Genomic DNA, 24,836 nt, shown 5'->3' on the forward strand with positions numbered 1-24,836 from the left:
CCCTCACCTGGATGAAGAAATATCAACTTTAAAAATAAGAATTTGGTCTGCGGAACTAGCTGATAAAGATGAAAGCAAAATCAAACCCTTGCGTTTACAATTAGAAGATCTAAACATCGAGCGTGCTGCACGACTAGAAGTGATATCAATACACAAAGAAGCACTGCGATCTCAAATCAGCAGAATGCGTGAAACGATACACAGAATTCTTGAGGAGGACACAACACTAGCGGAACGTATTCGAACGCTTTTTAGAGAACAAGGCATTACTATCGTTTCCATTCTTACTGCCTTTGGTATGATTATCAGCACTATCGTTTTGGCCGTCACGGGTGGAGGGGGCACTCCACAGGCGCGGGCGCCGGGTAAAAAAGATGACAACTGGATAAGAAAAAGACTTAAAGATTTGGGAGAATTACTTAAAAAATTAGGTTTAAAGGCGATTGATGCCCTCCCAGGAGTCATTGGGGCTATTGTTTCGTGGTTATTAAGCACGTTGGGTAAAGCGGTTGGGTGGTTAGCCAACAACCTGTGGGCACTCGTGCTCGGTGCTGGCCTCCTCCTGTTTGATTATTTAAAGAAGAGAAAGTAAATACCACCTAGACCTATCAATCCTAAAGTAAGAGCGACTTTATAGTCTTTGTGAGTTGTTGGCTCTTCTTCGTACGATACTTTCGCTGGTTTGAGTTTAAATTTGTTATCCAAAGAACCTGCACCATACAGAAAGGGTCTATTACCAGCACCGGTAGCTATTGCAAATCCAGGTCGAGATGTTTGTATTAATTTTTTATTTCTATAGGTAAGAGTGCACCACCCGCGAATGCCTAACAAAACTCTCGTTTCACCCGCTCCTGTCCTCGGTGTTGTCAAAGGCTTGTGTGATTTATAATCGAGCACCGTATTACTCGCATCAAGCATTGCCAAGTCTGCATCAGAAGGTGGCACAAGAGCCCAGTGACCTCTAGACCATTGAAGAGCTTTTCCTGATGGGGCAACAAAATAGTATGCATGTACATTTGGTGGAACACTTGGATGTTGAGTTGGTGGAACACTCTGGGGTGAAACACTCTGGGTAGGTGGTTCGTTTAATCCATCATTAACACCAATATTCTGTTCTTCTGTCGCAATGACAATTTTATTATTATAATTAATGCGTGTACCAACCCTCAATGCCATATCAGATGGGGCCATATAAAGGCCAACACCAAATGCAAAGTTTACTTCGGATCTCGCGTACTGGAGAACGTCCTGGTATTTTTTTATCGCCGTTTGTAGGTTTTCGGGGGCATTAATCGCATCTTCAACATTGGCTAAAAATTGTTTTTGTGCATCAAATCCAGTTCCTTTTGTTGTTATACTCGTGCGCGTTTGCGCTTGTGACCCTATTAGAGCCCACACATAAGTGCGAATGCTATCGTTGAGACGAACTATCCCCGCATGTGTAAAACCCAACCCCTTATCAGGAATAAATGTTGTCCAAGCCCGGGTGATGTCCACCGTATGTCTGATTTTATCATGGGGGCTAAAGAACACAGGTCCTCTGTTTCTCATTGCCTGTCGTGCAGCCCCACCGGGGGTCTCAGCCTGAATAAATTCTCCCAAACCAAAGCCATGCTTTTCTATTTTCTGTCTCCAATCCCTCTGCCCAAATTCGGCACACAAACGCTGATAAACTGCTTTATCAAACGGATTATTATACATGTTAAATGCTTGGTCGGTGGGTATCGGGATTTTTAACTCGTCCAATAACCTCCGAATCTGATAGTAAAAATGAAACCTATACACGGCTCGAATAAACGGATCAGAAGCTTGAAAATGTTCTTCCGTTACTCCACACCCAGCGGTCGCGCACCATACCACAAAATTGATTTGATTCTGCCACCACACTATCGGGTTGTTTCTCCACGCAAGCCAGGCTGCATTCATCGCGCGAATATCCCCAGTCATAGTGGGGTTCGCATAAGACTGAAAAACATCGGGAAACTTGGCGGTAAAAGAATATTCGCTGTTCACGTAGATCATTTGCATACAACTTATTCTTTTTTCTTTATACCTGGTTGTATAGGACGCGTCCTTGTTGAAGCTGTAAATTTTCTTATTCATAGCTATGTATATAATAACAACCGATATTCAAAAAGACGAATTACCGCGGTGCATACCTAATCAAAGTGGAAGACTAGAAATCGCGCTGCGTGAAATAACTTATTATCCCAACTGGAAAAATATCAGTGATGAGCTCGGAAACAATTTCTTTACTACCGATCGTAAGATAATAATCCCAGATGGTTATTATAATGTGTGTGAATTGAATAAAGAAGTGTTCACCCCCCACGGTGCAGAGTTAGACTTGCACGCTCCGAGTGGCTATCTGAGAATAAAGAGCACCAAATCGATTGAACTTTCTGAGCGTCTTGCACATACTCTGGGGTTCCCCAAAAAACTCATCGCGCCGGGAATAATGGTCATAGGAAACAGGCATCCGCGGCTCGCGATACATAAAGCACTTTACATTCACCTCTCTCAAATTAGTACCACCGATAATTTCTATAACGGATTGCCTTCTACGTTGTTACAATCAATCCCAGTAGAAAATGAAAGATGCGGGGGTGGTCGAACAACCACGTTGACATCACCCCAATACAAAAGACTTTCTCACGGAGATTTACCACGTTTAACACTTTCTATAGTAGATGAAAATCATAATCCCGTTTCTATTGATTATTTAAATATTACATTACATATAAGATATGATTGAACCCTGCACTACACTCAGTTTAGTTGATCTCGGAGATACAGAGGGATTTGATGTGCCGGGAAAAGAAAATCAGTTGTACGCATTCCAACTTTCTGAAGGAACATACAAAAGAAAAGAAGTAAAAATTGGTGATATCGTGAGTGAGGATGATGTTGTCAATGATGAGCCCTATCAACTTGTTCGTTTAAACGGTACATGGCAGCTAAAACCCCTCGACAAGGGGATATTAGATTTTAAAATTGAATCACCTTACATTACCAAAGAAGAAAATAATAATTATAAAATAAAAAACAGTGGCTGGATTTCGCTGATTTAACAGCGTTGGATGTAGATTTAGTAGAATACCAGAACAGGTGTTATGTGATTAAGAAACCCTCGAATGTTTTAGCTGTAGTTGAAATAGATTTTTATGATCAACATAGTTTGTTGGGCCTCCGTTTCCGTATTATTTATGATGTAATTCTCGGTGAAGAGCCTGATGATTTTGTAGAAGTTTTTGAACGGTTTTACATTAAATGGCCCAAAAATCTTGCAAATCAACCTCTGAGAATCACCATTGAAAAACAAGATGATGGTATGCCCTTTGATATGATACCACGGGGTAGTCATATAGAATTCTCGCTTGAAGGTATTGCCACAAAACAGAACGCAGTGAGTTTTTGGATCTACCCCCATCTTCCTCAAAATATTTCCTTTAGAAGACTACGTTGCACCAATTTGAATATTTAGAATATACTATAAATATTAGAAATGATTGATCCCGGAGGGCCAGGAACACATATCAAACCCTGCACTACGCTCGGTTTGGTTGATCTTGGAGATACAGACGGATTTGATGTGTCGGGAAAAGAAAATCAGTTGTACGCCTTCCAACTTTCTGAAGGAACGTACAAAAGAAAAGAAATAACGAGTAATGGTGGTGTCAACAAATTCAGCGAACTTGCAGATGTGAACGTTGACGGTGTTGTTGTCAACAAACCACATCATCTTGTTCTTTCCGACGATGATACGTGGGTACCTTATCCGGTGGATAACTGGGATTTAGATTTTGAAATAAAACAACCCTATGTTAGTATTGGAAGAAATCACGCTCTACAAAAAATACAAAATAGTGGTAAACTGTTGGCTTCCTATCATACACGTAAAGATCTAATCGTCGTTAACAGCGACGACTTTGGATATGTTATTGGTATGAAAGGTAAAAAGACTGGTACACTGCGGTTAATTAAAGAGTTTGATTTTAAGCCGCCTATTCAGGGGTCAACTATCGTTTTAGATATACTCCTTAGTGGGGTGCCAGATGATTTTGTAGAAGTTTTAAAAGGGTTGCAGATAAAATGGCCTGGAAATCTTAAAAATAAACTCTTGAGAATTACCATCAAAATTCCAGTGGTTGGCCCATCTGATCAACCCGATCCCTCTATAGAATTCTCGCTCGAAGGTGTCATCAAACGTCCATCGTTAGATAAAATATCTCTCGACTTTATTCACATCGGACCTCTTCAGCTTAAAAGACTGCGCTACTCTCCTCATCCTGTTACCATCATTTAAAAACAAAAAAAATGATTACTATAGAATAATGGAGTTTCGCCTATGAGAGATATCGAATATAAAAAACAACCTCGAAAAAGAGCGTGATGAAAGAACTTTATTTTATAAAAAATATAAACGCGGTGTAAATATCGCTACAGCCGCGGATACAACGCTGACGACTCTTAGTATCGCCCTTGGGGCATTGGGTGTTGGATTACTGTTGAGTGTCGCCGCTGCTCCCGTAGCTATTGGAATAGAAGTGGGAGCTGGTCTCCTTGGTGTGGTTGGTTTAACTTGTAAATTTATTCATAAAAATTTAATGTCACAAGCTATGAAGCACAACGAGATTCGCGTGTTGGCCGAGTCAAAACTGAACACTATAAATGATCTTCTTTCAAAAGCATTAGAAGATGATAAAATAAGCGATGAAGAATTTAGTCTCATTCTGGCTGAAGTTGAAAAATTCAATGCAATGAAAACAGACATAAAATCGAAACACAAAACTCAGTTGTTTAACGGAAAGAAAAATCTAAGCCGTGCGCGCGGGCGGGAAGATCTGCGCGCGACCACACTCTTAGCTATTGATCCCACGCCGAGCGGTCGCTAGCTTGCTGGCACACACACACACACACACACGCGCGGGGATCGTTTCGCTCTCCATACACCTTTTTAAGCCGTTTTTCGTTTTTATGGTTGTTGGGCCTTATGGACGCTTAAATCGTTACATATAGAACCCCCATGACCATTTGACTCCCCCCTCCATACACATATTTAACCATCATTTTTTTATCTAGTGATTTGGCTCTCCATACACCTTTTTAAGCCGAAAAAAACCGTTTGCGTGGGTTTTTTTTTTATGGTTTAAGGCGTTGTTGGGCGTTATGGACGCTTAAATGGGCACATATAAAACCCCCATCCCTTATACTACTTGGGCTGAAATATTCAACGAGCCACTAAAACGTGAAATAAAGGAACGTTGTGGGCTGAAATATTCAACGAGCCACTAAAACGTGAAATAAAGGAACGTTGTGGGCTGAAATATTCAACTAGCCACTAAAACGTGAAATAAAGGAACGTTGTGGGCTGAAATATTCAACGAGCCATTGTAACGTGAAATAAAGGAACGGACAGGGCTGAAATATTCAACGAGCCATTGAAACGTGAAATAAAGGAACGGAGATGAGTAGATGGCTTCTCAGTGCACGCGTGCTGTGTATGGCCGTGCGGAGGGGCAATGTCTACAATTTTGCCCTTCGATCTAGACGTAGTGAGTAGTGTTCACAACAAGGCGTGGATGTTCTCTCCGTCAGTCACACAGAGAAGTGGCGCGCAAGAAAATTAATGTAGATACAGCCAAAGGACTCACCATGGTGAAACTTGCTCATAGAAATAAAGGTCTTTGCTGAACGTGAGCGACTGTGCACGTGTTCGGAACATGGTGTCTACAAGACACTGATCGTAGCATCACTGCCTGTTGATACGTTCGAGACCTGTCTTAAAAACACAGGGGTGGAGTTGTGACTGATCCCATGACAGCGGAAGGATCTGTGATTTTAATTCTCATGGAGGTGGGGTTTGTTCTTCCTTCCACTGGAGCCTGATTCATGGTCAAGATGCTGGTCTTTTGGGTGGACGTTAAACCGAGGCGCCATGTGCATGCACTTGGCGAATATCTATTTAAAAACAACAACAACAAAACCAACCCTCTCTTTGAAGCACGGTTAGCATGTGAGAGAGGATTTTCATCCACAACCACAGCTACCAATTACTAGAAAGCCAATGGAAGACTGGCGTCTCACCCCTCCACACACTCACCCAGACTCATGCAAATAGGCATGTGTGCAAGTGCACACACACACACACACACACACACACACAGAGACGAACGCACACTACCGTGAATACACATCAAGTGCAGCACGAACTGAAGAAGAATTGTTCATCGGAACTAACCACGAACACAATGTACCGCCAAGACCAGACAAAACAGAAAGACAGGAACTATAGAAACTGCACATTGTACCGCGTAGACAAGAACGAACGAACGAACATTTTTATTCAATAAAGGCCGTAGCCCCTCATGAATTGTTACATTCCAGAACAATGTGGAACAGAAAACATTTAACTACAATTCTAGCAATGCACATGCACACACAAAAAGCACAATTAATCACATATCAAACTGCGGATTTTGAATGCCTTATGCAAGTATATAGCGAACTGTTTTACAATGGTTTCATTTGTTGATGACATTAGCAAGGAAAGTCGAAACAGAGATGGATGTCTATGATATTTTTGTGGAATTAACTGTAGCCTAAGGTCATTTAAGGCAGGGCAACGTAACACGAAGTGAAGTTCATTTTCTTCAGCACATCTGCACAAGGGACAAAAAATATCGTGATCATTCAACTTACTATAACGATAACGATGAAGAGAGAGATCGGAAATCCCAAATCTAAACATTGTCATAATACATTTCAAATGCCTATCCATCTTCATTGACAGATAAACCGGAAGTGAATGCACAGAAATAAACTGCCTATAAAACTCAAGTCGATCGCTATCTTGAATGTGGTACGACCATACTTGCCATCTACAATCAATTAATCTATTTCGAAATGTACGGATAATTCCATTTATATCCCCTACTCCCTGCTGTAACCACACATAACCAAATCCCATTTCATATAACTTAATTCTCACCATTGATACCCAGTTTTTCTTACCCCTTACATCCAAATCATATAACATATTATATGCTTTTCTTGGCAACCTAAAATCTTCCATTTGTGTTAATTTTAACCAGTAAGAGATACATCTTGTCACAGAATTGAGATATATCGGATATCTTTTTGTCTCGCCATAGATCAAATCATTAGGCGTTTTCATACTTCCTCCAGGAAACTTTTTCAATGCAAATAAATGTACATTCTCACAAAATACTGCAGCATTAGACAGACCCCAAATTTCAGCTGCGTACTGAACAATAGGTTGTATCTGAGAATCAAATAGTTTCATAAGCAACTCAAAGGAATGATTTTCTAAAGTTATCATTTTTTTCATAATACAAAGTAATGCGTGTTTAGCTCTACTTGATAAATCCTTACATGCAGCTGTGAAACTTAACTTAGTTGAAAAATATATTCCTAGGTATTTATATGCATTCACTAGACATTATAACCCAGCCATACGTCCATCTTTCTCTAATTCCTAAATACCCACCTTTTCTAAAAACAATTATATTACTTTTTGACATGTTTACTTTCAACTGAAGTGAATTTGCAGAACGAAACAGACTGTTTAATTCTGTTTGCAAACCAATAATAGTTTCAGAAATTAGCGCAACATCATCTGCTAGAAGAAGAATAAACAACTCTAAAATATCACCCGTAAACTGAGCACCATGTTTTCCGTTTCTAATAATTTCAGTGGTTAGTTCGTTAATAAAAAGAGAAAACAGAATAGGGCTGCAAACATCACCTTGTTTCACCCCAGAAGTACACTGGATATAATCTGTCATCCTACCCCCACACCTTACCCGAGCTTTCACACATGCATACATACTCATTATACATTTCAACAATTTTCCATGAACACCAGCTTTCAAAAGAATCGGCCAAAGAATTGTTCTATTTATAGAGTCGAAGGCTTTCTCAAAATCTATAAAAGCTACACACAATTTACGATTTAAAGAGAATTGTTTTTGAACGAAAGCCATTATAGTATACATATGATCCACAGTAGAGTAGCCCCGTTTAAATCCTGCTTGGTATTCGCCTGTGATGTTATTGTCTTCTACCCATTCTTGCAATCTATGATTAATGATAGTGCTGTAAAGTTTACTACTAATATCGCAAAGAGAAATACCTCTATAATTACTTGGATTATTCACATCTCCTTTTTTGTAAAGAGGTAAAACAACACACTCGGTCCAATTCTCCGGATAGACACCACTGTGAAATAAACAGTTAAAAAACATTACAAAAAAATTCAGAATTGATTCAGTTTTACTACCATACTTTAACAATTCACCAATTATGCCATCTGGTCCTGCAGCTTTACGGCTTTTTATTTTACGGACAGCAAACATTACTTCGTCTATTGAAATCGGGCGATTTAAATAATTTTCCCCTTCCCCTTGCACCCACTGAAATTCATTGTCAGAATCAACATCTTTTGTAAGAAGAGTCTTAAAATGTTCAAACTACATATCTTCACTAATTTTGTTAACAGGCTGTTTTCGTTTCAATGAAATATTACGAACTTTGTGCCAGAAATCTTTCTGATTTTTAATCGAAGCAACTAATTCTGACAGCAAAGAGGCATTAAACAGTTTTCGCTTTCTCTTTAGCAGATACTTATATTCCCGTCTGGCCTTCCTAAAGCAATTACGATCGTTAGCATCTAAAGTGCGTCTAAATTTGTTAAGAAGCATGCGAACATTTCTTTTACTGCTGCGACATTCTGCGTCAAACCAGTCTTTCTGTTTCAGTTTATTCCTTACACATATTTGTTTCTTCATACATTCAGCAGCGTCCTTAATGCATTCATTAAACACTTTTAACGCTTGATTTATATCAACATCAATAAGATTAATTGCAAAGTTAATCCTTTCTTGATATTCTTCAGATGATATATTGTTGTTATACACATCAGCATAATCCTCATTCTACACAAGTTTATCCAACATAAAGTCATTTTCTAACTTTGTATTTTCCAGCTCAGCACCAATATTCCTAAAATGAAGTTCCACAGGCATATGATCTGAATCAATTCTTTCAGACACTCGCACCTCACATAAATCACACAACAATGCATACAGGTCACAAGACATTAGAAAATAATCATTCACACTGCACCCACTGTCTGACACATACGTGTAGCAACCGTTTTGGTCGCCATGACACATACCATTGAGAATACACAAGTCAAGGGCAGTACACATGTTCAACAACAATTTACCATAGTTATTAAGTACAGAATCTTCAGAACAACGATTAACACTAACTGGGTGGCTTACATGTTGGAACTCTGAAATATCTGAAACATTCTGACAGTAGTGAGAGACATTAGAAGTTCTTCCATTCAAATCCCCGCACAGCAATGTATAAACATCCCTGCAGGCTAACAAACAATCAGTCAAGAACTCCTCTAATAACGCAATACCATTTTCACAGTCAAAATGAGCATAATAGGGAGAACCCTCAGGTGGCACATAAGAATACACATACAACACATCTTTTTCAACACCAAACACATTTTTATCGACAATTAATGCACCAAAACTGTTTGATTTCACATCAACTTGCTTCACAAATGGAACAAACACATCTTTGACAAGACACAGAACTCCTCCCGATCGCCTCCCCTTTACTGAAAATTTAATTGCAGGTACACTGAAACTAGTATATCCAGAAAATGCAGAAGACTTAAATTCATCAATAAACGTTTCAACTAAACAAATAAAGTCAAAAGAGTCAAGAAACGAAACAAAATCATTGTCATGTAATTTTGGTAGCAGTCCATTGACATTCCAATGAATGAAAGATAGCGATTTATTTTTACAATTTCCTTTGCTGACAAAATTATTACTTTGATTCAACAAATCGTCATTCACCCTGTGCCTATGCTCACGAACAGGATTTTCAGCTGTCACACACGGCAAATTTTCATCAGCAAACCCCATATGCACACCGTTCTCGTCACTTAAAACACATGCCGGTTCAGTGTCATTTCGGTCTGCACAGGACGGCAATACCGGTGTACCCTTTCTTTTGCCCGCCTCATTCAAAAATACACAGCTTGTAAAAAATACGGGCTGGCCGGTTCCCTATTTATACTCGACAAGCTTGTCATTTGCGTTGACAGAGAACTTCTTGCCGTCTATTAGCAAATGGTTGTACACCATCGTGGCTCTCTTTCCATCCTGTCTAGCTTTTTTCAAGTGTGGTGTTAATCTACGTCTAATCTCTCTTACACCTTTTGAAAAATCCTCACCAATGAATATGTTTGAGCCTTTCAGTTTGCCTTTAGCCTTAAGGATAGTTACCTTTTGCTTATAGAATGCACAACGAGCAATCACAGGAGAGTCAGGCCTGGAACTCAGCCGATGCACTCGGTCCAACTCCACCACATCAGTCATATCCAGCTTGTCCGTCAGACATAGACAAGAGAGAGAGAGAGAGAGAGAGAGAGAGAGAGAGAGACTCAAATAGTGACAGGACAAACAGACACAAAGACAGAGCCACACATTAATAAAGAGACTCAAAATTTTACAGTGACAGGACAGACAAACAGACACACAGACAGAGCCAGACATTAACAAAGAGACTCAAATAGTGACAGGACAGACAAACAGACACACAGACAGAGCCACACATTGACAAACACCCAAACTCTACTCACGATAATTCCCACAAGGATCACAGCGACGAAGTAGCCGACGATGACGAAAATATCTCCGATATGAAGCTTACTTTCCACCATCTTGACACCGTTGATTCAAATCTCATAAACAACCTCCTCCAGTTTTTTTTTTATATACCTGTACACCTACCCACACCACACCCTGATTCAGTCTTGACGTTCCACTGAACCATAAAAATCCTTCCCCTCCCGCTATTCGTCGCAGTTGGCTGTGTCGTCTGCTCTAAAAGGAGAAGAAAAAAAAAAGTAACAATCACAATTAAAAGTTGTACAACTTAGTCGAAAACATCATAACTTTTCGAAACAGTTCTTGACAATGTTTTGGCCACCTCCCAAACCCCAATCAGTTGGAGAGGTAGTGGTGTCTGTCGTCTGCTGGAGCAGATGGGTGCGGACTATTTTCAGGGGGGAAAATAACACCTTTCTGGAGAGACAACTCCGCGAAGGCTTGAAAGGACTTGGCGGTGTGGGACTTGGTGTGTCTTTTGCTGGCGACACTATATACTTGCTCTTTGTGTGTGTGTGGGTGTGTGTGTGTGTGTGTGTAAGCTGCTCTAGCCTTGTGTTCGTTCAGCTTGAGTGAGTCAAAAAGACTTTTGTCCCCTGAAGACTTTGTGTGTGTGCGCGCGCGCGTGTGGATGTGTGCGCGCGTGCGCGCGTGCACGGCTGATGCGTTTGTGTGTATGTGTGCCTCTGTGTGTGTGTGTGTGTGTCTCTCTCTTGTATGTGTGTATGCCTCTGTGTGAGTGTGTGTGCGTGAGCGCAGGCGTGCATGCATGCATTCGTGCGCCTGTGCAATAGACAGGTATAAGAAGGTTGACAAGAGAGAAAAATATATAAAGGGAGAGAAACAAACACAGGCACACAAACATTGACACACAAACTGACGCACACACAGGGACATACAGACCGGTAACCAGCTACACTGACAAACAGGTTGACAGAGTGAACGATGAAGGCGGATAGTTGTGTGAGGTGTGTTCTGTTCTCAGTGGCCCGTGAGGAATTCAGGCCACCCACAATACACGTGTCCCCTAAAACTGGTTTGAATTTCCTTTTGTGCCGCGTGGTGACTGTGCAAAGCCGGGAAGTGAGCTGCGGTTCTCTAGTTGTGGTTTCATGTATTTATTCATTCATTCACTCGTTCATTATAGTTTGGGTTTTTCTTTTTATCTGGGACGGGGATTGTTGATTCCAATGAGCGTCTATATATCTATTTACTTATTTGTTTGTTTATTCATTCATTTTATTCTTCTCCGTTCTTCATCCATATCTACTTTCTCCTTCTTCGCCCCTCTTCCTCCTCCTCCTCTTCTTCCTCCTCCTCCTCTTCCTGAGTCCTCTTCTTCCTCCTCTTCCTCCTCCTCCTCTTCTTCTTCTCACTCCTCTTCCTCCTCCTCCTCTTCTTGTTCTTCTTGTTCTTGGTCTTGTTGTTCCGGTCTCACACTTCAGAATTGTGTTAATGGTTTCTGATTATTATTATCATTATTGAATTGTTACTGTTAACTGTCATTGCATGTTAGTTATGCATTTTTTGGTAGTTTTCTACCTTTAACGTTTTCCATTTCCCACCCTCCCGCCCCCCATCCCCTACACACACACACACACACACACACACCTCCCCCCGGCACACACACACACACACACGCACACGCACGCACACGCACACACACACACACACACACGCACGCACGCACGCACATCACACCACATCATAAATCACTCGCAGGGACACAGGCAAACGCAGTAGGATCACAATATTCTATGTATATCTCTCTATCTCAGCGCCTATGTGTCTGTGTGTGTGTGTCTGTGTGTGTGTGTTCGTTTTCGTTCGTTCTTTTGTTTAACGTCCATCCATAATAATTACTGTGATTTCACTTTCCCCACCCAACCCATGCTTTAAATCATCACTACTGTCCCTACTCCTGGTTTTTTTTTGTTTTTTTTTTGTGGGTGGGGGGGGGGGGGTTGAGAAGGGGGTGGCAGAGGTGAAGGAACCCACTAGTGACCTTCACCTTCCGTTCATCAACTTTTTTTTTTTTCACGACATAGCAGCTCAGTGAACCGTGTTTCACACGATGTCAACACCTCGCAGCTGACTGGGACGCGAGTTGGTGCATACAACGATACGCAGCATACAGCTGTGTAAAAGAAAGAAGTGACTGAACACCAATCGATATATGATTATTATCATGTTTGACACACATGTCTGCTGCGTTGATCGGCGTTAATCTTCAGTGGTTGGGAATTACGTCCCGAGGCGACAGACAGTTGACCCAGCTGTGTGTGTGTGTGTGTCAGTGTTTGTGTTTTGTGTGTGTGTGTGTGGGGGGGGGGGAGGTTTGAGTGTGTGTGTGTGTGTGTGTGTGTGTGTGTACAGGGGTGGACTGAGAGAGGGGGGCATTGCGGGTACTGGGGAGTTAGGGGCGTGGCTAGGTGGTGTTGGTTTTGGTTCAAAAGAAAATCCCCCAAGTAGTATAAGGGATGGGGGTTCTATATACAACGATTTTGGTGTTAATAAGGCCCAATACCGCCCTCAAGCATAAAAAAAAACCCCGTGCGATCGGGTTTTTTCGGCTTAAAAAGGTGTAACAACGCCTTAAACCATAAAAACGAAAACGGCTTAAAAAGGTGTATGGAGAGCCAAATCACTAGATAAAAAAAAAAAAAAATGATGGTTAAATATGTGTATGGAGAGGTAAATAGGGATGGGGGTTCTATATACAACCGACCCCAGCCCCAAACCGCGCAATACCGCCCTCAAGCATAAAAAAAAATCTAGTTAAAACCAGTTATAACCAGTTATGTGTATGGAGAGCGAAACGGTCGCCCCGTTCCCCGTGTGTGCTGGCAAGCGACCGCACGGCGTGTGTAGTGGGAGTGGTCCCGCGCACAGCCTGCCTCCGCGTATCTTCCCACCCGCGCGCGAAGATTGTGATCACCCTATTAGAGAAAAGATTATATTGTATATATAGAAAAAATAATGCCTTTTCCACATAACATTTGTGAGTACCCCCAAGTTAAAACAAATAGAGTATGCGGTCGAGCTTGCATGGGGCTCTATTGTAAAGATCATATCAAATGTCATAGAAAAGGAATGTCACTTCCAGTACTTTGTATAAAATGCAACCTTTATGTACGTACGAAGTATGTTATTTGTTGTAAATGTAAGCATAAAAAAGAGAAGCCTCCTCCCATGGAGAAAAAGATTGATCCTATACCCGATTGTGGAGAACATTCAAGCGACTCTGAGGATGATGATGATGACGATGATGAAATTGACCCTTTTGAAACTTATTCAAGAGGGTATATTCCACCCTTTGGTGGAGTAATCATTGGATTCAGAGATTGATCAACTTGTAAAAAAATCCTATTAGAGAAAAAAATATAATAGTATATATATAGAGAAAAAAAAATGGTGCAACGATATTCTGAAAAATATTACCGTGATCTCGCTTCAAGAAAAGAGATTCCTAATCATGAATCTATGAATAAAACTGAGTTGATTAAAGCACTGGGGTTTGATGCTTTGGAGGGGGAGACCAATGCTACGCTTAAAGATATTGCACGAAAGCTCAAAATTCGTGGTTTTAGTAGAATGAAAAAAGATGAACTTATTAAAAATATACGTAAACTACAACATAAAGCTGAATCCACGGAGGAGTTTGGTAGTATTATTAAAAATTATAAACTTGCGGCTCTTCCAAATGAAATAGATCCGCTTTCGTTTATGATGAGTAAAGTGGACACTATTAACCAAAGAGCTATTCCACTGACCAAACAAAATATTGTTTTAACGGTGGAGTTTGGTCAAATTAAAAATAATGATACTACTGTAGCTGTATTTCGATCGGAATATCAAAGTATTATTGATGTTGTTGATGATCAAGATATTGAAAAACAAATAAAACATATTATGTTAGAAATAGAAAATTTTACAAATGAAGGTTCAGGATGGTTCATTAAAAGAATCTTTAGTTTATGGGTGAATAGAGTTTCTATTACATCTCCAGGATCCTTTATTGAATCACCACAGTGGTTAAAAAATAAAAGAGCTGTGATTAATATTAAAAATAAAGATGATCAATGTATAAGACATTGTTTACGTGCACACAAGTTTCCAGCAAAAGCGAATTCTAATTTAACTTATTCCTATCCTTCTGATGATGGGTTAAATTTTGAAAATATTGACTTTCCTACACCAATAAAACAAATTACAAGGATTGAGACTCAAAATAATATTGCTATTAATGTATACTATTTAAAAAATAAAACGATTGAACGCGCAAGAATATCAAAACAACCCACCAACATGGAGCGTATTAAACTTCTTATTATAGAAAATGAAAATGGTGGACAACATTATACTTATATTAAGAACTTTAACAGACTACTTAGTAATACAAACAAACACAAAGCAGCCATGTACTTTTGTGAGTATTGCTTGACAGGTACAACATCATCAGAACTTTTAGAAGAACATATTAAGCGATGCGCGCAGATCAACCACAAGAACTATTCTCGCGTTGAGATGCCATCGGAGAAGACAAAAATGATCAAATTTACCAATTTTCAAAAACAAATGCAAGTTAGTGATGTGATATATGCTGATTTTGAGGCGATTTGTAAAGAAATAAAAGACGATTCCCATTCGAATAATACCATCAAAGAAAGCGAACACATCATCTCGTCATACGGGTTTGTGCATGTTAGGTCTGATGGAAGGGCGTACAAACCGCAACTATTTCGTGGTGAGAATGCGGTCAGTCATTTTCTCGATAAACTTCGAATAATATATTATCATACTGTCAAGGAATTGAAAAAACCAGTTCCAATAAAGATGACCAAAAAAGATAACAAATCGTTTGAAAACGAACGAGTTTGTTGGATATGTAGAGGGGAACTACTCGCAAATGATAAAGTAAGAGATCATGACCATATCACAGGGAACTATAGAGGTGCCGCGCATGCATCGTGTAATCTTAAATTGAGAATAAAACCCGACGAATTTGTGTTGTCGATATTATTTCACAACCTCAAAGGTTACGACTCTCACGCGATCATTTCGGAGCTCGCGAACAAAGGTGGTGGTAGAATTACGTGTATCGCGAATAATAAAGAGAAGTACATCACATTCAGTTGGGGAAGGTTGAAGTTTTTAGATAGTTTCGCATTCTTGAGTTCGAGTCTCGACCAGCTTGCGAAGAACCTTCCGGATGATAAGAAGTTTTTAACGCGCAAACATTTCACAGATGAGGAGGAGTTCAAGCTCGTTACGAGAAAAGGAGTCTTTCCGTACGAATACATTACCGATTGGAGTAAATACGAAGATACGAAACTACCAAAGAAAAGTCATTTCTTTAGTAAACTTAACAACACGGATATATCAGAAAGTGACCATAAGCATGCCAAGAATGTGTGGAAGAAGTTTAAATGTAAGAATCTAGGTGATTATAACGATCTGTACTTAGTCACTGATGTGCTGTTACTTGCCGATGTGTTCCAGAATTTTAGAAATACGTGTTTGCGAACTCATAATCTCGATCCTGTTCATTATTACACGCTTCCCGGAATGTCTTGGGATGCTTTACTCAAGAGTACGGGAATAGAACTCGAACTGTTGACGGATATCGAACAATATAACATGATAGAGGCGGGAATACGCGGTGGAATCAGTATGACTGTAAGAAGATACGCGGAGGCTAATAACAAGTATATGAAAGATTACAGGCCTGAAAAAACGGATTCGTATATCATGTATCTCGACGCGAACAACTTGTATGGTTGGGCAATGTTACAAGCTTTACCCACGGGTGGATTTATCTGGGATAACGATGTCAATCTCGAAAAGATTCTAAATCACCCCGACGATGATGAGACGGGATATATTGTGGAGTGTGATATCGAGTACCCTAAGGAATTACACGACGAACATAACGATTATCCCCTAGCTCCTGAGAAAATAGAAATAAAACTCGAAAACCTCTCACCCTATCAACGACGCCTTCGTGAAAAACTTGAGATGCGCGGAAAGGAAACGAGAAAATTAGTTCCGAATCTATGGAATAAGGTTGGTTATGTCGTTCACTATAGAAATCTCAAGCTATACACACAACTTGGCATGAAAGTAACTAAAATCACAAAAGTGTTAAAGTTTAATCAAAGTCCCTGGATGGCGCCCTATATATTGATGAACACCAAACTGAGACAAACCGCTACTAACGATGCCGATAAAGATCTGTATAAATTAATGAACAACTCGGTATTTGGTAAAACTATGGAAAATATCAGAATGAGAACGAATATCAAATTATTCAAGTTAGATGAAGAGGACAAGGCACGCAAACTAATAAACAAACCGGCTTATGTCGATCATATGATCATCAACGAGAAACTTCTAGCGATTCACTACAAAAAAAATAAGCTTGTGCTCAATAAACCTATCTATATCGGGATGGCCATTCTTGACCTATCAAAGTATCTCATGTATGATTTGTATTACAACCACTACAAGAAAAAATATGGATGCAGGTTGTTATATACTGATACCGATTCATTCATTCTCCACGTAGAATGCGAGGATTTTATCGCTTGTATGGATGATAATGTACATGACCGCAGTAATTTTCCAAAAGATCATCGATTGTATGATAAATCGATAGAGAAAGTGCCAGGATACATGAAAAGTGAGCTCGGATGTAAACCGATCCGACAATTCTGCGGCTTGCGCTCGAAGATGTATTCGGTTGTAGCGGATGATGGATCAGTTATCAAGAAAGCCAAGGGCATAAAAAAATGTGTGGTGAAGGATGAAATTGAACCCGATATGTATAAGGAGTGTATTGATCGATCTGTTCAATTTACTAATTGTATGAGAACGTTCAGATCGTATAAGCACAAGATGTACACGATCAAGCAAATGAAGACATCACTCTCACCGTACGATTCCAAACACTATTGGCTAGATGATGGTATTACATCTTACGCCTACGGGCACTATGGTATTTCTGTATCATGAGGAACAACCATAAGCTCTTCGTGTACAAACCCTCTGGATGGACCATTTTGTAAATAATAAAGAATAGGATCGCCGGGCATCATACGCTTAATATTATAAACTTTAAGAGACCAAACGGGATCCGTTGCTCGTTTGCGAGCTCCACCCTCGAGCTCACCGGGCTCATACAAGTACCGAACTTGCGCATCAGGCGGTAACTCTCCTTTATCCTCTTTAGTCGGTGCAGAGGATTCGGCTTCTACCGATTTGGCCTTTATTGCGACCGACGGTTTCTTACCTATAAGTCTCGTCACCTCATTATTCAATGCAGCCACAACAGCTGGTAATCTAGTGACCCATTCTCTTGATCGATTCGGCGATTTCATTTCAGCCACATATTGATGACTAAACAATTATTCTGCCAGCGTACGATTAAATCTTTCTACAATAGCCTGGCTTCTGTGTGTCTTTCCACGCCTTACTTTTTAAAAATTTTGTTCACAGCACCCATAAACTCTCGGCCAGGATCTACCTGAAGAAGTTTGGGCAACTTCAATGGGCTACGGTCGTAAATACGTAAAAAAGCGGCCGCCACTTCGACGCTGTCTTTCGTTGTTAGGGGTTCGGCTTCTTTATATCGACTCGCAACATCAACGACAGTCAGCGCATACTTATACGTCTTACGCCCGATTCTGTCATAGGGTAAAAATAAAAGGTCAGCCTGATGAACCTCATTTGGGACAGTAATATCAAATTTTGCTCTCGGAATATACTTTGGAGGGGGTAGATAAATTTGCCATATAGCTTGTTTTTGTAACCATTTTCTAGCCTCATCCTCAGACACCTTGGCTGCTTTCGCGAGTTTTTTAATCGCCGAATAACCCTTCCAATAACCGCTTGGGCTGTAATAGATCTTTTCCATTTTATTTAAGAAAGTAAATGTTTAATATTTTGAAATCGCAACGCCAAAAATGACCATGGTCATGATAATAAATATGTATTCTCGATCTTTTTGTCCCTCTGAGGGTGCATAAAAATCTGAAAGTTGGGGTTTATGAGAAAGAGGGGGTAGTGGCTCCCCCATCACTTTATAATATTCTTGCATTGCCATATCCACATCCTTAAACGTGTTCACAGCATGTTGTTGTTGTCTTAGTTTTTCATTTATATAATCTAAACGTTGAATCCTCTCTTTCTGCCATTCTGCGGTCGCTGCCTGAAGTTGTTCTTGCGCTTTGTTGTGTCGTTTCTGTTCTTCTAACGCGTCTGAAGACCCCAGTTTACTAAATAAAAAATTACTTCCGGTAAATGCTAAAGCGTTTACTATTGCCCCACCAACGAGTAACGCTACTGATGCCATACTATAATGATGATATTATTATTACTTCAAAATATCATGTGGGAGAATACCTTGTTTTTCCAACATATCCTTCATAGCCATAGCGAGGGCTATATCCAAAGTGACCATCCCGATATCTTCGAGGTTGAAAGCCAGTCTAGGTGTCGGGGCTTTCGTAAATATTAATTTTGTCAATCTCGAGTAACCAGCGGCCAATGCGCTGACCACAACCGCGTGGTATACAGTGTTTGCAATTTCTTTACCGTTTATATTTGGTGTTGCCATTGTTTATAAATAGTGTTCAAATTAATGTTCAAAACATAATAAATGGGTTGGGTTTTGTTACCACAGGTTGTGGTGGTTGTACTGGTTTTTTCGACCGATTAAAATATATGTAAACACCACAACCTATTATCATCGTAGAAGCAGCAGCAATGTACAAGGGATTGATAAAAACGTGATCTGGTCCCCTCGATGATGGTTCTTCTTCTTGTTGTTGTTCTTGTTGTTGTTGTTCTTTCGCTTTTCGAAGTTTTTCGAGAAGTTCTTCATGTTTTGCTTTTCTAGCAGCAGCACCTTTTCGACCCGCTTCAACTTTCTTCTGATTCTTTGGTTTCGTTACTTCCTCCATTATATTTATTAAATTGACAATGTTTAACAGTAGTTACAGCTGTGGTGAGCGGAGCTAAGAACATGCCAAATCTGTGATATAGTTCGCAAGTAAAGCTGTTAAGTGCATGTCCCAGGAATGGATCTTGCTCGAGATCACTATTTAATTTTGTTTGGTCATCAATTGGGAGATACATACAAACTGCTCTGGTATACAGTTGTATAATTGTATTACCGAGTGATTTTGTAATCATCGATCCTAAACTCGCTTCGTATCTCGTATAAAGCTTGTCTATATCCGGATGTTTCATCGCTTCGATTTTATCAACACTAAACTCTTTCCCTAAATATTCTTTTGCTCCACCGGCTGAGACCACCGCCATAAGCCTGTCGCGTTTGGGATCCTCGGATAGTAATGGGTCCATCTTCTTCTTATATTCTATATACCTCCTTTTAAGTTTAAAATAATGAAAAACTACAAATCCAACGACTAAAAGTGTTAAGAAATTGCTAACCAGTGCTAAGGAACTGTTAAGCATTGTTAAGAAATTGTTAAGCATTGTTATTACTAGCAAATTTTATATGCAACTGGTTGATCAGTTTTTAATATCAACTTGGAGTGTTTGGTATTTGCCAATGATTTCCTAACCTCTTTACGTTCATTTTGTGTTGGAATGACATCGTTTTCTCTTAAACACTCATCAAACGAGTCCCTATCCTTACAGTGAAATAAAGCCACCCATTTTGTTTGTTCGCGAAGGTCAGTAAGAACCGAGTTGTATTTCTGAGTCAACACCCACACAGACTGTTTCGCGTGTCTTCCAGAAAATGCGAGTTTACTCAACATTTGCTTCTTTTGAGTAAGAGCCTTTAAGTCACTACAGTCATCGATGATGTACAACGTTGGCTCCCCGGAAAATATTTCAAAAAACAGCCCAAGTCATTCGTGAAGTTTATCACCGGGATTAACGGTGTATACCCCGCGGTCCTTTCTTACCCACACTCGGGATCGATAGGCTTTATTATATTCGAGAGTAGGGCATAGAATTAGAATATTCTCGAACACACCACGATATGTCGTTTGTAATAAATCTAAAATAAATTCGGTCTTACCGCACCCAGTTTGCCCGCAAATAATTGCGGAATGTGCTTCTTTAGTAAACAGCCTCGACAAATCTTCCATCTTCTATATTTAATTGTCCATCCATAATTACAAATACATACGCATTGAGCGGTTCTGCCGTTTCAGCTTTTTTCTGAATCTGAATCGTAATGCCTTCAGACGCATTTTCGATACGACGTCCACTCCCGTGAAGAGAATTATCATCTGTGGTGCGCATATCCAACCAAAGAGCATAATTATTCGTGAAATATTCGCCGACTGTGACATCCGCTAGTTCTAAATCTTTTACCACTTTGTCTACTTCGGGGTCGCGTTTTTGCGTTCCGAAAAACTTTCTGATTTCATCCCATTGTTGATAGGAACGCATACCTTGACTAAACAGTTGATTGGGCACACCTTCGATCGTCACTTCAACCTTATTGATCTTAGGATTGTAATACTCATCAAACAACAGCAGTACCCCCTTCATACTTTTTGCCGGCACGTTGAGATTAATATTCCAGAGTGTGTCAGATTTGTCCAGAGGAATTTTACGATGTCGTAGTATTCTATCATATAAAATAGCGAGCCTACCCGAATAATAACCGGCTATCTGTCTCGCAAGTTCGGGTTGTGTGACTTTCTCGAACTCGAGACTAATCCCTTCTATCGTATAGGATGCATCCGGGTCTGTGCTGCGGATAACCTTGTTATAAGTGTTAAAGGTATGTTCATACTCCAGGCGATCGCCGAGAGCACTCTGATAAAATGGTGCATGAGATTCTAGCAATTCGAAATCAAGCGGAATACAAAATCGATTACCATAAGCCTCCGCAATGGCGGCATCTCCAGCGATAGTGTCATCCCCATTATCCGCGTTAATACGCAATCGTGTCACATTACGGTTTGTAGTTAAGTCAATACCTTGATAAACGGCGTTTCTTCGTTCTTGTCGAGTTCGCCAAAGATCTCCATAAGTATAAAATACATCACTATCTTCAACGCTCATGATTTCATTACCGGAAATGCGAATGGTTGTTTTACGTACTATGGCTCTACCAATATTATCAACGAGTGTTCTGTTCACATCTGTTGTAGAAGTCAAAGAAATTTTGAATGCTAGTCGAACACTCCCCGGAACGATCACATCGTCAACACCTAAATTAGGAAAGCGTACAAGAAGTTGTTGATTCTGATCGATAGTTGACGGATTGTTAGTAATCACGACAGTCTGCCGCACGCCCTTTATCCCCCGCGGCTCCCGCAAACTTCTCATTGGATTAAGCTTTCTTCCACTCATTTTTTGTTTTATATAGATATAAGGATATAACTTTATATTATAAGTTTAATATGGCGGAAGGGTTCGCAGAAGGTGGTGAGTCAATAATAGAATCTGGTTCCTTGCAAACAGAATTATTAAAGAGTGCGGTTGATGATTACTATGATGCATTTGGACAAGAGCCCGATGTTGGGCGAAATTATGCTAATTTTGAACTTGATAGAAGAGGTACACTACGATTAAAAAATAATCCAGATTTTAATATCATTAACGTCCGCACGAAACAACCCCTAGCACTTTCAACACTAGCGGGAAAACCTGGTGGAGCAAATATTATTCGCGAGGAACTTGGTTTTGTAGACTGGAGGAGGAGGAACCCCCAAACGGTCGCGGCTCTCCAAAAGGTTGAAGCCAAACTGGGCGAAGAAATTGAGATGGATGATTTCTCACCAAATACAATCGATGAAGTACTTAAAACTATAGATGATCCTCCCCTGGATGGCACCGATGAACTGGGTGGTTATACTCGTGAACTCAAAGGTTTAGACAAAGCCATGCAAAGACAGCACGGTAATCTTTCTGACAACCTCTCAAAACTCTCTCACCTGGATGAAGAAATGTCAACTTTAAAAATAAGAATTCAGTCTGCGGAACTAGCTGATAAACATGAAAGCGAAATCAAACCCTTGCGTTTACAATTAGACGATCTAAACATCGAGCGTGCTGCACGACTAGAAGCGATATCAACACACAAAGAAGCGCTGCGATCTCAAATCAGCAGAATGCATGAAACGATACACAGAATTCTTGAGGAGGACACAACACTAGCGGAACGTATTCGAACGCTTTTTAGAGAACAAGGCATTACTATCGTTTCCATTCTTACTGCCTTTGGTATGATTATCAGCACTATCGTTTTGGCCGTCACGGGTGGAGGGGGCACTCCACAGGCGCGGGCGCCGGGTAAAAAAGATGACAACTGGATAAGAAAAAGACTTAAAGATTTGGGAGAATTACTTAAAAAATTAGGTTTAAAGGTGATTGATGCCCTCCCCGGAGTCATTGGGGCTATTGTTTCGTGGTTATTAAGCACGTTGGGTAAAGCGGTTGGGTGGTTAGCCAACAACCTGTGGGCACTCGTGCTCGGTGCTGGCCTCCTCCTGTTTGATTATTTAAAGAAGAGAAAGTAAATACCACCTAGACCTATCAATCCTAAAGTAAGAGCGACTTTATAGTCTTTGTGAGTTGTTGGCTCTTCTTCGTACGATACTTTCGCTGGTTTGAGTTTAAATTTGTTATCCGAAGAACCTGCACCATACAGAAAGGGTCTATTACCAACACCGGTAGCTATTGCAAATCCTGGTCGAGATGTTTGTATTAATTTTTTATTTCTATAGGTAAGAGTGAACCACCCGCGAATGCCTAACAAAACTCTCGTTTCACCCGCTCCTGTCCTCGGTGTTGTCAAAGGCTTGTGTGATTTATAATCGAGCACCGTATTACTCGCATCAAGCATTGCCAAGTCTGCATCAGAAGGTGGTACAAGAGCCCAGTGACCTCTAGACCATTGAAGAGCTTTTCCTGATGGGGCAACAAAATAGTATGCAGGAACACTTTGGGTAGGTGGAACACTTTGGGTATTGGGAGGTGGAACACTCTGGGGTGGAACACTTTGGGTAGGTGGTACAATGTGTGGTAGTTCGTTTAATCCATCATTAACACCAATATTCTGTTCTTCTGTCGCAATGACAATTTTATTATTATAATTAATGCGTGTACCAACCCTCAATGCCATATCAGATGGGGCCATATAAAGGCCAACACCAAATGCAAAGTTTACTTCGGATCTCGCGTACTGGAGAACGTCCTGGTATTTTTTTATCGCCGTTTGTAGGTTTTCGGGGGCATTAATCGCATCTTCAACATTGGCTAAAAATTGTTTTTGCGCATCAAATCCAGTTCCTTTTGTTGTTATACTCGTGCGCATTTGCGCTTGTGACCCTATTAGAGCCCACACATAAGTGCGAATGCTATCGTTGAGACGAACTATCGCCGCATGTGTAAAACCCAACCCCTTATCAGGAATAAATGTTGTCCAAGCCCGGGTGATGTCCACCGTATGTCTGATTTTATCGTGGGGGCTAAAGAACACAGGTCCCTCTCCTCTGTTTCTCATTGCCTGTCGTGCAGCCCCACCGGGGGTCTCAGCCTGAATAAATTCTCCCAAACCAAAGCCATGCTTTTCTATTTTCTGTCTCCAATCCCTCTGCCCAAATTCGGCACACAAACGCTGATAAACTGTTTTATCAAACGGATTATTATACATGTTAAATGCTTGGTCGGTGGGTAGCGGGATTTTTAACTCGTCCAATAACCTCCGAATCTGATAGTAAAAATGAAACCTATACACAGCTCGAATAAACGGATCAGAAGCTTGAAAATGTTCTTCCGTTACTCCACACCCGGCGGTCGCACACCATACCACAAAATTGATTTGATTCTGCCACCACACTATCGGGTTGTTTCTCCACGCAAGCCAGGCTGCATTCATCCCCCCAGTCATAGTGGGGTTCGCATAAGACTGAAAAACATCGGGAAACTTGGCGGTAAAAGAATATTCGCTGTTCACGGTGCATATCTAATCAAAGTGGAAGACTAGAAATCGCGCTGCGTGAAATAACTTATTATCCCAACTGGAAAAATATCAGTGATGAGCTCGGAAACAATTTCTTTACTACTACCGATCGTAAGATAATAATCCCAGATGGTTACTATAATGTGTGTGAATTCAAT

General features: G+C 40.4%; 1 protein-coding gene across 2 annotated transcripts in view; it reads right to left on the minus strand.

The window, feature by feature from the left end:
- Positions 1 to 11,111, minus strand: part of LOC143288444 (sodium/glucose cotransporter 4-like) — an 89,819-nt gene extending 78,708 nt beyond the window's left edge. The window contains exon 1 of one of the 2 annotated variants that reach the window (XM_076596932.1): positions 10,694 to 11,111. In XM_076596932.1, the coding sequence (XP_076453047.1) occupies positions 10,694 to 10,774 (81 nt within the window). In that variant the 5' untranslated portion in view covers positions 10,775 to 11,111. Of the gene's footprint in view, positions 1 to 9,905; positions 9,990 to 10,693 lie in introns of those variants that run through there. The other variant, XM_076596933.1, reaches the window with a different exon arrangement.
- Between the last annotated feature and the right edge of the window lie 13,725 nt (positions 11,112 to 24,836).

This window comes from Babylonia areolata, chromosome 12, assembly GCF_041734735.1.
Source record: "Babylonia areolata isolate BAREFJ2019XMU chromosome 12, ASM4173473v1, whole genome shotgun sequence".
NCBI classification, from domain to species: domain Eukaryota; kingdom Metazoa; phylum Mollusca; class Gastropoda; order Neogastropoda; family Buccinidae; genus Babylonia; species Babylonia areolata.